General features: G+C 42.8%; 1 protein-coding gene across 1 annotated transcript in view; it reads left to right on the plus strand.

Annotated features, from left to right (window-relative positions):
• The window catches only part of SLC35D1 (solute carrier family 35 member D1), a 47,920-nt gene extending 36,532 nt beyond the window's left edge, over positions 1–11,388 (plus strand). Inside the window, exon 12 of the mRNA XM_080801510.1 lies at positions 6,150–11,388. Coding sequence (XP_080657636.1) covers positions 6,150–6,258 — 109 coding nt within the window. The 3' untranslated portion in view covers positions 6,259–11,388. The remainder of the gene's footprint in view (positions 1–6,149) is intronic.
• The last annotated feature ends 2,654 nt before the right edge of the window (positions 11,389–14,042 follow it).

Below are 14,042 nucleotides of genomic sequence, written 5' to 3' on the forward strand. Positions count from 1 at the left end.
TGCCCCATGCTCAGGGGGGTCTGGAGTTTATTTGCAGGAGACTTTCAACATTGGAAGGAACTTCGTCCTGGTGTGGAAGATACATAAAATATGCTGTCCTTTTAGTTTTGATGGGAGTCCTCCACCCACATCCTAAGTTTTTTTAAGAGGCAGAAAAGAAAAAGAAGTATAAGATGTAGGGTAAGAAATGGTAGATGGGCTGAAGTAGTTTGGATTCAGCCCCAAGTTGAGGAACAGTATCAGAGATGTCAAGAAAACAAAACAAAACAAAGCAAAAAGCTCTTTGTAAATATGTAAGAGAATCTCCCCTTCCAAAAAACCAATACTAAACAATAAGAGTAGGTAGAAAACAAGTTCTAGGCTTCTATTCTTTTTTGTTTTCCTGTAACTTTTCTCTAGTGCTGTCTTTAAAACAACAACAACAACAAACCTAACTGTCTGGGGCCTCCCCAAATTCTGATCTTATAGCGTTTGCCTGATTCATTCATATCAGTTAATAAAGCAAATGATACCCTTCTCACGGTCCGTGAGTTCCAAACATCACAACAGGATTTGGGAGTCTTTTATTTGTTTCTAAATTTATTCCTGGGCAAATTCCTAAAACTCTTAGGCAGATGGAATGGTTCACGTCCTGACCAGACATCTGTGACTAAGGTACTTCTATTTTTAAAGTATGTGCACGGACCAGCACTTACCCTGGCGTCGAAAGGACGCAAATACCTTTGTGGGAAGGCAGCGGATAGGGAGTCAGTGTTTGCCGAGTACCCAGTCGGTGACACTGTCTTTCCACGCCGTCTCATCTAGTTGTCTCTGGTTCACAGCACAGTGAAATGGAGACTCCAGTAAAGTCAGTTGTCCAAGGGCACACAGCTGCCCCAGTGAGAAGCAGAACTGAGATTCTAACCCTGATGTGACTAGAAAAATCTGCCCTGTGATTTAGCCATTTGAGGCCACGTGGGTTAAGAGATAAAATGGCCTGCCCTTTGTTTTCAACAGTTCCCAGAGCCTCTTCACTTACCTCCTGCCTTACCACTGACTGGTCTCTATTCTTCTGTCTCCTTTGGTAGGCAGAGCAAGAATCAGAATTATTGAACCCATTCTGTGCATATGTTAAAGAAAGTGATGACTTAGTGTATACAAAGCCATAGACTAATTCTGTTCAAGGAATTTGTAATTTCGCTGGAAAGATTCATTTATTCAATGACAGATATATGGTTGATACCTGCTAAGCATTGTTTTAGGCACTGGGGATAGAGCTGCTATCAAAACCCTTGCCCTTCATGGAGTTTTCCTTCTAGTAGAGGAGACAAAAAAATGAATGGAGATAAATGAGTGAAATATTTGCTGGTAATCAGTGTTAGCTGTGATGATAAATGCAGAAAAATAAAGCAAGGAAGGGGATTAAAGAGTATTGCAGGGGGCGGGGATACTTATACTTGTAAATACCTATAAAATGGAGGGAATGAACCACATGGATTTCTGGAGGGAAGAGCAAGTGAAAAGAGCCTGAAGTGGGAGTGTAGCCTGGTGTGTTCAGGGAACAAGTGAGGCCAGTGTGGTGGGAGTAGCATGGATGAGATGAAATGGGGCCATACATTTAATGGGATGGGGTGACAGACTGGGGACTGCTTTTAAGAGAGGGTAAGACGGGGGCGCCTGGGTGGCTCAGTAGGTTAAGCCTCTGCCTTCAGCTCAGGTCATGATCTCAGGGTCCTGAGATCAAGCCCCATGTCGGGCTCTCTGTTCCACAGGAAGCCTGTTTCCGCCTGCCTCTCTGCCTACTTGTGATCTCTGTCTGTCAAATGAATAAAAATAAAATCTTTAAAAAAAAAAAAAAGAGAGGGTAAGATGGAGGATTTTGTATAAAAGAGTGACATGATCTGATTTAGTTTTAACAGGACTCCTTTGCCCACTGTTGAGATAAGGTGCAAGGAGGAGGGAAAGAGTGAAGATTGTTAACAGTAATGGCTTTGATGCATGGAGGAATCATAAAGCCTTTATTATAACATTAGGAATGTATATGGCCTTAATAACAGCAATGATGAGGTACTTCTCTACATTCTCTTGAGAGCTTTCCATAGCTGTCATCACGCAGGTGTCACAAAGTAGCTATCCAGACTGGTACCTATCATAAGGCTGTGGTTGTCTGCTTGGGAAGCTGCATAGAGGAAAGGCATCTTAGGTGCGGCCTTGAGCAGTAGGTAGGATTTGAGGAGGCAGACAACAGAAGGGACTTATTCCAGTCATTGAGTACTGCATGAGCAAAAGCATGGAGCCAGCCGTGCAGATGTTGGATGGGAGACTGGGGCTGGGCAGCAGGTACTCCGGGATGGCTGGAGAAAGGGACCTCACAAGGGTGGTGCTGAGTGTGAGGTGCCTCGAGTGTCTCTTAACCTGGGGATGAGGAATACCTGGCTCAGAAGACACCGTGCAAGTTACTGCTAAACTGCAGGTCATAGAGGTGATGTCAGAGCTTCTTCATTCAGTACAAGTAAGGCCTCTTACTTTGGGATGACCAAAGACAAGAGGGCTTATTACACCTAGGACTCCTGGATTTTCTGGGTGAACAGAAAATGAAGATAAAGATGAAGAAGAGATGAAGAAAAGCCGCAGTTGGCAAAACCTGTTACTTCTGTTTGCTTTTTGGCAATATTAGCTCCTGGTGTGCCTTGGCATTTTGACTTTGACTTTGACTGATGTTTACTGTATGCTAATTAGCTTTTCGAAATGATCTATTGTCCATTATATAATTTAAGTATAGAATTTGAATTATAAAATTAACACATAATTTTATTTAGCCTCTTGTTATATAAATAAATTATATAATTTAATTTGCCCTTCAGTCCTCTAAGAGTGGTATTCTAATCGCCATTTCCCAGATGGGCTCATTTCACAGAGCCGAGGCTCTGAGAGGGTAAGTAACTTGTCCCCCATCATAGAGCTTTGAGAGTGTCAAGGTCAGCAGTCAATCCTGTTCACCTCTGTGCTTCTCTCTGTTCAGATTGGAAAGCTTTGGAAGGTTATATATACAGAGGTAACACAGCTCTGCTTTATCTGGCTGGTGAGAAAGAGGAAAGAAGGCTCCCCAGCAGCTGCTGTGTGGGGTGTCAACATGGGGTATAGGAAGAATGTAGCCAGAGGTATAGTTGCTGTTACTTGGCAGGAATTACTCTATGTTAGGAAATAGCAGTAAAATCACACTGCCCTGGGTCACAGGTTTTGGTGTAGATTGACATGTTTTACATGTGAAATACAGAAGGCAGAGTCCAGTCTGAGAGGCAGAGCTGCCCGGCTAGACGTGAGCAGACATGTCAGCTATGAGAGGAGATGGAGACAGCCTGGATCTTAGACTTTTGCTCCCTGACCATGGAGTTGCCATATGGAAGGCATTTCAGCATCTGTTTGTAGAACGGATATCTAAGTGAGGCTGGTAAATAGGTACGTGGCTGTGGATCTAGGAGAGGTAGGTTGTGTCTGCCTGGCCTGGGAAGATGAGATGTGGTCAGAGCAGGTGGAGTGGCCCAGTCTTGCAGTATTCTGACTGAAGCCTGGTCTCTCTCTCCTGTTCAGCTCCTGGCTGTGTCTGTCACAGGTTGAGTGAATTCAGAGATGGTAGTACCATGATCTGAGTATTGGGCAGGGGGAAAATTGCTTGAGATTTAAAAAAATGAGTATTTAGGATGGTCAAATATATAAATAACAAGTCCAGAGTATCAGAAGTCATCATCTTTAATGTGAACATTTACAGAACCAATAGATGGAGAAGGTTTTTGTTTGAATCTGTGGAAGATCCTAATTCCCAGCCATTTGGTATTGATGTATAAAGATTCATATAAACCCCCCGCCCCGAATTTGGGCTTTTCCCTTTCTTTTCTCCACCCCCCACTTCCCCCTCCTTGAAGTTTGCTCACATGCCCAAAGCTGCTAGGAAGCAATTTAGATTCCTTTCCAAAGCATCCATTCACCACTGCTCGGCACACAGGATCCTTGTGGATGGATACTCAGTTCTCGTCAGACCATTTGGAAATGGCCCTTTCTGAAAATGTGCATATTTGATAATGATAAAGTCAGGAATAAAGATGAGATGAAAAATCTTTTATTATTGCCTCGTGTTGGAACGTGTAAGGATTTGAAAAGTCTGTGCCCTTTCTCCAGAGTTTAGGAGTCTCTGTGTTTTGGTTTTGCTCTGGTTGTTCAAACAGCTTTGTAGCAACAGTGTGCCCTCTTGCATCAGGTCAAGTCTCCCTATGATACCACCCTACCTTTGTTAACGGTGCATCCCCTCTAGTCTGTGAATGGCGGGGCTGACAGGGAAGGGCGGGGAAGGAATATATATTTCCTGGTTGTTTTACCATGTGCCAGGATCAGGGCCTGGGTTCTTTATGCATATGATCTCATTTATAGAGAGTATTGTTCTTATTTTATTAATACAGAAATAGAATCTCAGAGAAATTAACAAGCGACACAGAGCTAGTAGTATATTCAAGATTTGAACCAAGACCTAACTCCACAAAGTCCGTGTTTTTTCATTACACCAACTATGCTAGGGATGTAGGGTACAGGGTCATTTTAAGGATGAGGCCTAGAAGTAATTCCAGGGTATTCTTTGTCTTCTTCAATCCTCCACTGCTCTATTATTTCTCTCCCAAGTGAAATCAGCTTAATATAAAGATCAGAGAATGTCTTGACAGGAAAAATAAAGAAACCGTTGTTATGTTTGAGGTTGTTGTGGAAGGAGGACCCTAGAGGATAGAATGAAAGGAAGAAAGGAACAATCCTACTTTGTGGTGAGGGGAGGGCAGGGTTGGAGGCAAAGGGGACTTTGTCCTGTAGATGTACAAGTGAATCTCAAAGAATGTTGAGCTTCTGTCATTTCCCATGAGTAGGGAGCCCTAGGTGGGACTCCATCTCCAGAACCTGGGATCACGACCCGGCAGACACTCAGCCGACTGAGCCACGCAGGTGCCCCGAGAATAGAACCAATTTCAAACAAGGTGTAAGTTCATGAGTCAAGTGGTCATGCAAAAAGTGGGGAGCCAAATCCGGGACAGGAACATCTGAAAGCAGAAGTGGGACCAAGATGCCAACTGGAGATCTAAGAGAGTCAAAGGTGTCAGGCTTAGCAGAAGAGTCTCTAGTGTCTCTGTGAGCTCCCCCAGTTTACTTTCAGTTGGTGACTGGGGCAGGGGGCTGTGTATCCCATGTGGATTTGAGGTCACTACAGAGAATCGGCAAGTGTAATCACTGTCCCTCACGCACGACTTCCCTCCAGGTGGTCATTGTGGTGGATAAGTGAGGAGTACCAGAAAGCAACTCAGAGGCTGAGGGCTCAGATGAGAGGTTCTGCACTGTGAACTTGATTCTAGTCAGAGAGAAACTAGCTCTATGAATTTCCCAGGGTCTGCATGTTTACTTACTAATTGGGATGTTTTTTATCCTTAAAAATTACATTTCTTTGCCTTGAATGATTATTTTTGAAAATAAAGAAAATAGAAATAAAAAAATCACCTATGATCTCACCATCTAGATGTAAAAACCATAAATGTTCTTGTGTTGTCTCTAGACTTCATTCTGATGCATATTAGTGTTTATTTTTACTTAAATAATGGGATTAGACAATACTTCATGTTTTGTGAGATTATTTTTTCATTTAAGATGTCATTGCCGTTTTTGTTTTATATTATTTTCTGAGATACATCATATTCTACTGTATGCATTTATGTAATTCTCTCTTGGGACATTTATCCTTTACCTAATTTTCTGCTATTATAAATTTTGTGGCAAACTCTTTCTTGGTAAGTCTATGAAGATGTATACAATTCTTCCATGAAGTAGATTGCTCGGTCAAAGGAGAAGCAGAATCCTAAGGTTTTTTTTTTTTACTTCAACAAATGGTATTCCAGAAGGGTGGTATAAAATTGGCACTCCTGCCAGCGGGTACATGCAAACATTTATTTCCTCAGAGCATCAGCAACAGGGCGTGATACGATGGTGAGGGAGCATCTCTTGTTCGGTAGCTGAAAACACCGTATGTTTTAATTTTACGTGCTGTTGGCTTATGAAGGTAACTCCAGCCCTCAACACTAGTTCCCCATACCTTCGCCATTCCTTCCTTCTTTCCTCCCTGATGGTGGTTTTCTGTTTTGCAGCATTGCAGGGAGCCTGGTGTATTCCTACATCACTTTCTCTGAAGAGCAGCTGAGCAAACAGTCAGAGGCCAGTAACAAGCTGGACATTAAGGGAAAAGGAGCAGTATGACCAGAGGATTGCTTCGATGACGTAGGCCCAAGTTTTTGATCAACTGAAAACACTGGCAATTCGTACACAGACATTGAGGTGTCTTGATTATGGAGAAAATAACCATTCCTTTGCACTTGTACAATCTGAGGATTGATTGCTGCCTTTTAAAATTTTATGAGAGAAACTTATAATTGACTCTATTTTAAATATGCCATTGGAATTAATTTATATCAAACTGGAAAATGTACCGGGCTTTTTAATTTATTTCTTTTATGCCGACAGTGAGACATCGGTGTTTTGAAAATATTGTTCCATAATTTGAAATCCAGGTGTCCCTTAGAGCTGCATTTACATAGTGCCCCAGCTGGAGCCTCCTCAGTTGGATGGCTGCTGCACAGAGAGGCAGGTTAGCCTGCCTTCTGCTGAAAATGCAGCCAAGTATCTACAATTTCTCCTTCTTGAATTTTGTTTCTTAACAATTGCATTTCCTTCATAAGGATAGTATCACTGAATTTGCTTAAGATGACAGCTTTGGCACTAAAAAACCATGTGGGCTTTGAAGTTGTATGGGTTTCCATGTTGGCTTCCCTGAGGACTCCTGGGACGGGCACAGTGCATTCCTTGAAATTATGCTATATTCCCTCTTTGTTGTGTAGGATGGCAATAATGAAGGGATGGAGAAACTAGGCCCTTTACTCATTTATTCATCTGTAGGACTCATTCATTCAACTCAAAGGTACCGGGTATATAATATGTACCTGGCATTATGCTAAGTGCTGGCGGTACAGGGATGTTTCTGGAGGTAGCTGAATGATCTTATTCCTGCTATTGTGACTGAGGGTTAAGAGAGGAAACTTAACTTTATGATCCATTCAGGAGATGCTGTGACCCTGAACAAGCCACAGAAACTTTTTTCAGCTCTTAGCTACAGCAAGTCTGTGAATGGGCTTAGAAGCACCCACCCCTGTCTGCCCCACAATGGTGAAACCAGAAGCTACGCCAGGAGTTGACATGCATGTGAAGAACTGCATTTTGTTTATTTATTTAAACAGTTGTTTCGTTTTAATTTTTTTTAAACTCTGTACCCAACGTGGAGCTTGAAATCCTGACCCCAAGATCAAGAGTCATGTGAAGAGCTGCATTTTGGAAACCATGCAGCCCAGCCCTTCTTCTCTGAGGGAGAATGGCAGGCCCGTAAAGTGGCCCCCGTCTCTTTGCTGGGCTTCCCTCTTCTGGGTTTGGTTGCTATTCTTTTTACTCCTCTTTGAATTGCTGCAGCTGGGTCTTCCATTCCTGAGTGTGCTGGTTTGAGGGGAAAGCCTGTTGAGATGTCTCCATGTTGTCCAGGCGTGGTCTCTGTGTGGCAGTCCCCACTTAGGGTTTACACGGCAGGAGCATACCGGTCTCCTCAGGTATTGTCACCTACAGCCCCTGTCCCTTGGGCATGGCAGCTTCTCGCAAGACTTCTGCTGCATCCTGGGAGAGCAGCTGTGAATAGGTGGTGCCTGCGCTGTCTCTCTGGATGGGAAGAGGCTTCCCTCACACACAGCCCTGTGAGCCGGCTCAGAGACATCCACTGACTTTGGGTATGAGTGTTTGCACAGACCGGTCGTGCAGTCAGTGTGGAAGAGGCTGGATACTTTTGCACTGGTCCGCACTAACTTCTCTTTCACTGGGTTTGGAATCCACAGGGCTCTACTGATCCAAACAATTAGTATTTTGGTGGCTTACTTAACAGGAAGCCTGGAAGGTTTTGACTTCTTTTTATTTTTAAAAAAGGGAGGTCATTTTCATATCCATATGTTTCCTATATTTGGATTTGTCTTTACTAAAGCAGGGCCAGTGGTATTGGGTCCCTAGAATTAGCCCCATGGCCAACTTCCAAGCTAAAAGCTCTCAAGGCTCCCCTTTTTCAGGGTCACCTAATCTGAGAAAATTTGCGGGGGGTGGGGGGAGCATAGGATATTTTCTTATTGTAAGATGGTTTTTCTGGTCTCTGTTTTACCAAAAAGAAAACAAGACTCCGAGGAAGTAGGTGACTTGTTAAGAAGTAAAAATTCATGTTTCTTCTGTTGTACCATGCTGCCATTGATAAACTGCCCTTTTCCTCTGAGAGTGAGGAAATGAAGATGCTGGATTAGCTTGAGCTCTTCAAAGGAGGCAAGTGCTTGGTTGAATTTGGACTCAGAGAGGATAGGCTTTGCAGAAGGAGGACAGTGATGCCAGAGCTTCTATCTCATTTCCAGGCTGGCCTCAGTTGCTATAAACTCTGGCTGTGAATGTTGCCTGCCCCTGCCTGGTTTTGCCTGGATAAGGTGCAAAGGCATCGTGACAGTTCATTTTAGTGGTTCTGTTCCTTCTATTGAGGCACATGGAGGGAACTTTGACTTTAGAAATTATTTGTGTTGTAGAATTTGTTGTCATGAAAGGCCTTTGGATGTGTCTAGAGCTGTTAGGCTAGAACCCCAAGAGGGGTTGAACTGCTTCATGGGGGTCAGGTTCCTTGAAGATCTGTCATCTCTCTAGGTTTGAGAAAATAGTGTCATTACAGCCTCACTGAATGCACATGACCTTGATGTTCCCCCCTCCCCCCCCCCAGCCCGTGCTGAACTTGCTGCCTGTCCAGAAACAGCAGAGAGAGTTTCATCTTCTGCCTTGTCCAGGTTCTGCTTCCAAATGCCCCCCTTCGACTTCCACCAACATGTCAAGATAAGAGAAAGCAGTCTGGGGAAGTTAGGACTGAAGAGACTGGCCAACCATTTTTGGAGTTTTTCAATTATGTGCAGGCTTGGTTTTAGTGAACTAGAGGTTTACCTGGTGCTCTGACATCACCCAGAATGTCTCGATTTTGCCCCAAGGTTGATATTTTACAAGGCAAAAATTCTGTGACATACTACCTACCTCCTGGGGGAAAGAGAGGCAGCTTTATAGTTAAACCCTTCGTTTGCCCTTTGAGACAGATAAGCTGTGGTGAGAATTTTGAAAACCAAATTCTGACTAGTGGCTCCTCTTCTTGAGTTAATGAAAACAAAGTCCTCTTTGGCCATCCTGCTTTTTAGTCTGTGCCAGATTGATTCAGAGAACCCTGGCTGACCAGACTGCGCATTGCCAGCGTGTCAGGTGATTTGTAATTGCTTCATGTGGGTGTTGATTTTATAAGTCAGTCATTGCTAGGCTCCAGCTCACAAGTTGGTTTAAAAAAACATGCATCTGCAAGTTTTCTGTAGTCCTGTCATATTAAGAATCCATGGAAAGTTCGGGTCAGTAACACTGAAACGTGTTTTTCACGGAAAGACTAGCAGAGTTTCATATTTGACTGGTTTGGAATAGTGCTTTAGTATTTTGGACCTGTTTTTGTTATTGTGGTCTTATCGGTGAACAGAGATTTATTGAGCATCTTTTTTATGCCAGAGCCTTATGCCAGGCTCTGGGGAAACTACCATAAATAGGACAGTTCTTGCTCTCAAGGAACGTGTAATTGTTTAGCCAGATGCATATTAAGAGGAAGAGGGTGAAAGGAGGCAGTGGTTTGTAAGTAAGAGCGGTCGGCAGTTACCACCGATTACGGGTGCCCCACCCACCCATAGAGCCAAAGCGTTTTCTTCATCTAAAAGGACTTTTTCAACTCCTGCTACTCTTCTAGTTCTGAGAGAAGTGTCCGGCTGTTAGAATCTGTGACTAGTCTGGCTTCCTCTCCCTCTATTTCACATATTCTTTCTTCCCCATAACTATGTAGTCCAGGTGTCACCCCTTCTCCGTTTCCCTTTCCTCAGTTTCAGTTATCCGTGGTCAGCCGAGGTCTGGAAGCAGATGATCCTCCTGACATATGGTCAGAAGGTCAGTAGTAGCTTAATGCTGTGTCACAATGTCTGCGTCATTCACCTCGCTCCATCTCATCACGTGGACATTTTATCACCTCACGTCATCATGGGGTGAGTACAGTCCAGTAAGACACTTTGAGAGACTCCACATTCATGTAACTTTTATGACAGTATAATTTTTATATTTTATTATCGTTAATCCCTTACTGTGCCTAATTTATAAACAAAACTATATCATGTACGTATAGGAAAAAGCATGTATAGGGTCCAGTACTCTCTGTGGCTTCAGGCATCCACTAGGGATCTTGGAACATATCCCCTGTGAATAAAGAGGGACACTTCTGTATCGGCTCCTTCTCTGAATAAGGCTGTAATTGATGGGAAAGCAGTAATAGTCACAATAAATGATAACGGATGTGAAACTCTTCAGCACGATGCTTCATACATATGTGGCGCCCAGCGAGTGTCATGTCATGACATCAGGGGGAGACTGTAGGCAAACTAGGTACTTCATCTCTGCTCCTTAAACGCTGGAGGCCTGGATATTGGGTATATTTCTTGAAAAACGTGATCCTGCACTTTGTTGCCTCTGGAATGTTTAAATAACAGTTTTTTGTTTTTTTTAAAGTACCTACTGGATATAATTGTGGCCATTATGTGATGCAGGTCATTCCACATGTTTTTTAAAAAAGAACAAAGTTGCTTTTCTTTTGGTAGTGAATTTCAAAAGAAAAAATGATTTTCTGTCTTCACCTCAGAATGGTGATGCTGGTTGCGCTTTCCCAGTTTGTCTCCTTAAGGTGTAGCTCCTCTACAGGCTCCACAGGCCAGACATTCCTTCTTCCCTTTTCCAAGTGAAACGCACTGGCTCCGCGCTGCGTCTGAGTCGGCACAGCTCTCGGTGGTTGGTGGTTGGGGTTTGGGAGCCTCTGGCGCCACGACTGTGTTCTGAACCGGTCTGCTAGGTCTTGCGTGAGGGCGCCACTTCGTGACGGTAAGAAGAGACACTCAATGGTGGGTTTTTTAAAACTTTCTTTTTGAATTACTTTTTAAAAAGAAATCTACTGGTTAGATTTATTAACTCACAAAAATGTTTTTAGAGATTATTTTGTTCATAAATATTTCTTTCTCATGCTGATCAACTGATTTTTGTCTACAAATGTTGGCTTATCACAGTATTTTTCACTACAGATCCTATTTACGAAATGACCATTTTAGTGTTTTAAAAGGTACTAAGGAGTGAGATATGTAAATCAGGTGACATAAACATGAAAATTATGTGCCTAAATATTTTTGTAAAGGTGTCAAATAAATACTTTTTCCTGAACACACGTATTAACATTCCTTTCTAAGTGCATGCAAGGAGCCAGAAGTCTGCCCACATTTAAGAGGATGGCATCCAGGTGACTGAAACCTTGTTATACAGTTTGTCATTGTGATATTGTGATTTCTGAGAGAAATTTGTATCTGGCCTTCGTCCCTGTTCCTGGCACACAGTTCCTAAAACCCTTGTGCTTTATAACAAAAGATGTTCCTATAGTGCTTAAATTTTTGTTCTGAGTTGTTGGAAGTTGAAACAGTTCTGTAGCCATAAAGATGAAATGGAAGTCTTTTGTTATTCATAATGAGCCTCTTTCAACCAACCGCACCTGAGTTTTTAATGAGGTGACCTTTGGAGAACCTGAAAGGATGGGCAGGAGCTGGTTGGGGGGGAACCAACCACAGTGATTTGTGTTGGCAACTTTCAGGCTGCTCCCCCTACCCTCCTAGGTGAAGGGAAGAGGAACTGGAGGTTAAATCAGTCACTGATGGCCAGTGATTTAATCAATCATGTCAACATAAGGAAGGTTCCATAAAAATCCCTGAACTACAAGATTTGGACAGCTTCCAGGCTGCTGAACGTGTGGAGGTGTTGGGAAGGGTGCTCCCAGACAGGGCCGGAAAGCACCGCGCCCCTTCCCACATATCTTGCCCAGTGCATCTCTTCCATCGGGCTCTTCCTGAGATACATCCTTTTGTAAGAAACTGGTAATTTAATAAATAAACTATTCTCCCGAGTCCTGTGAGCTACTCGAACACAGTATTCAAACCTAAGCAGGCCCTGGGAACCTCTGGTTAATAGCTGGTTGGCCAGATGCTCAGGTTAACCACCTGGACTTGGGATTTACTTGGAAGGTGGTAGGGGGCGGTAATAGTCATGTGAGATTGAGCCTGTGAGTCTTGTGGGATCTACAGGACCTGATGCTAACTCCACACAGACAGTGTCAGGACTGGGTTGTAGCTGACGCAGCCGGTGTTATTGATTTGCTTGGTACACAGTAGAGTACTGAGAGAAGACACAGGAGGAATTTTTCCTTTATAACCGTACAAGTATTTTGTATGAATACCACATAAGATTAAATACCCAGTGTGTCTGGCATACTTGTGCTAAATTCAAAGGAAAGAAATGATAGTCTTTCTACTTCTAAAATATTTCATCTGCTTAATCAGGTGTTGAAGGCTCTAAGTAGCTTGACCAGGAAATAACCCTAAAATAAAATAACACTCAAGAGAGGCATTTTGGTACAGGCAAACTCAACAGAATTAGGAGTATGTTAAGGCTTAAAAACAAACTGGCAAAATATCTATAAGCATAAAATTTATATCTTAATCATTTTTAAGTGTACAGCTCAGTAGTATTAAGTATATTCACATTGTTGTACAACCAGTCTCTAGAACTTTTTCATCTTGGAAAACTGAAATTCATACTCATTAACAGCTCCCCTTGTCCCCCTTCTTTCCAGGCCCTGGCAACCACGATTCTATGGTCTATGAATTTGACTGCTCTAGATAACCTCATATAAGTGAAATCATACAGTAGTTGTCTTTTTGCTCCTGGCTTCTTTCCCATAACAATGTCCTTGAGGTTCATCCATGTTGTAGCATGCTGTTACAATTTTTTTCCTTTTAAGGCTGAATAATATTCCATTCTATGTATATAGCACATTTATCCGTTCCATCTCTTGATGGACACACTGGACTGCTTCCACCCTTGGCATTGTAAATAATACTGCAAACACTGCGTGTCTTAATCAGTTTGCTGTAACAAATTACTATAGAATGGGTGGCTTAGACAACAATCGTCTGTTCTCACAATTCTAGAGGCTGGCAAGTTCAAGATCAAGGTGCTGGCAGATCTGGCATCTGGTAAGAGCCTGCTTCCCGGTTTGTGGGATATCCATCTTCTCTTATCCTCACCTGATGGGAGAGCAGAGAGGAAGTTTTGTCTTGCCTGTTCTTATAAAGACACTAATCCTATGAGGGCTCTACCCTAATGACCTAATTACCTCCCAAAGGCCCATCTCCAAATACCATCACACTGGGGAACAGGGTTTTAACACACAAATTTTAGGTGGGGAGAACACAAAATCTGTAGTGGTGTGTGCAAAGGTGCTCTCAATTCTTTTGAAATTGCTGGTTCATCTGATCATTCTATTTTTTTATTTTTTTGAGGAACTGCCATACTGTTTTATATTGTGTTTGCAGCATTTTACATTTTTTAAAAATCTTTTTAAAAGATTTTATTTACTTATTTGACAGACATCACAAGTAGGCAGGCAGAGAGAGAGAGAGAGAGAGAGGAGGAAGCAGGCTCCCTGCTGAGCAGAGAGCCTGATGCGGGACTCGATCCCAGGACTCTGGGATCATGATCTGAGCCGAAGGCAGAGGCTTTAACCCACTGAGCCACCCAGGTGCCCCCAGCATTTTACATTTTAACCAGTGTGTACAACGGTCCCAATTTCGTCACATCCATGTTAAGATTTACTTTGTTTTACTGAAAGTAGCCAGCCTAGTGTGTGTGAGGTGATCATATGGTGGTTTTGACTTGTATTTTCCTAATGATTAGTGGTGCTGAGCATCTTTTCATATGCAAGTTGGCCATTTATATACTTTCTCTGGAGAAATGTCTATTCAAGTCCATTTTATTGTTGGATTTTTTTG

The sequence above is a fragment of the Martes martes genome (genome assembly GCF_963455335.1).
Source record: "Martes martes genome assembly, chromosome: 4".
NCBI classification, from domain to species: domain Eukaryota; kingdom Metazoa; phylum Chordata; class Mammalia; order Carnivora; family Mustelidae; genus Martes; species Martes martes.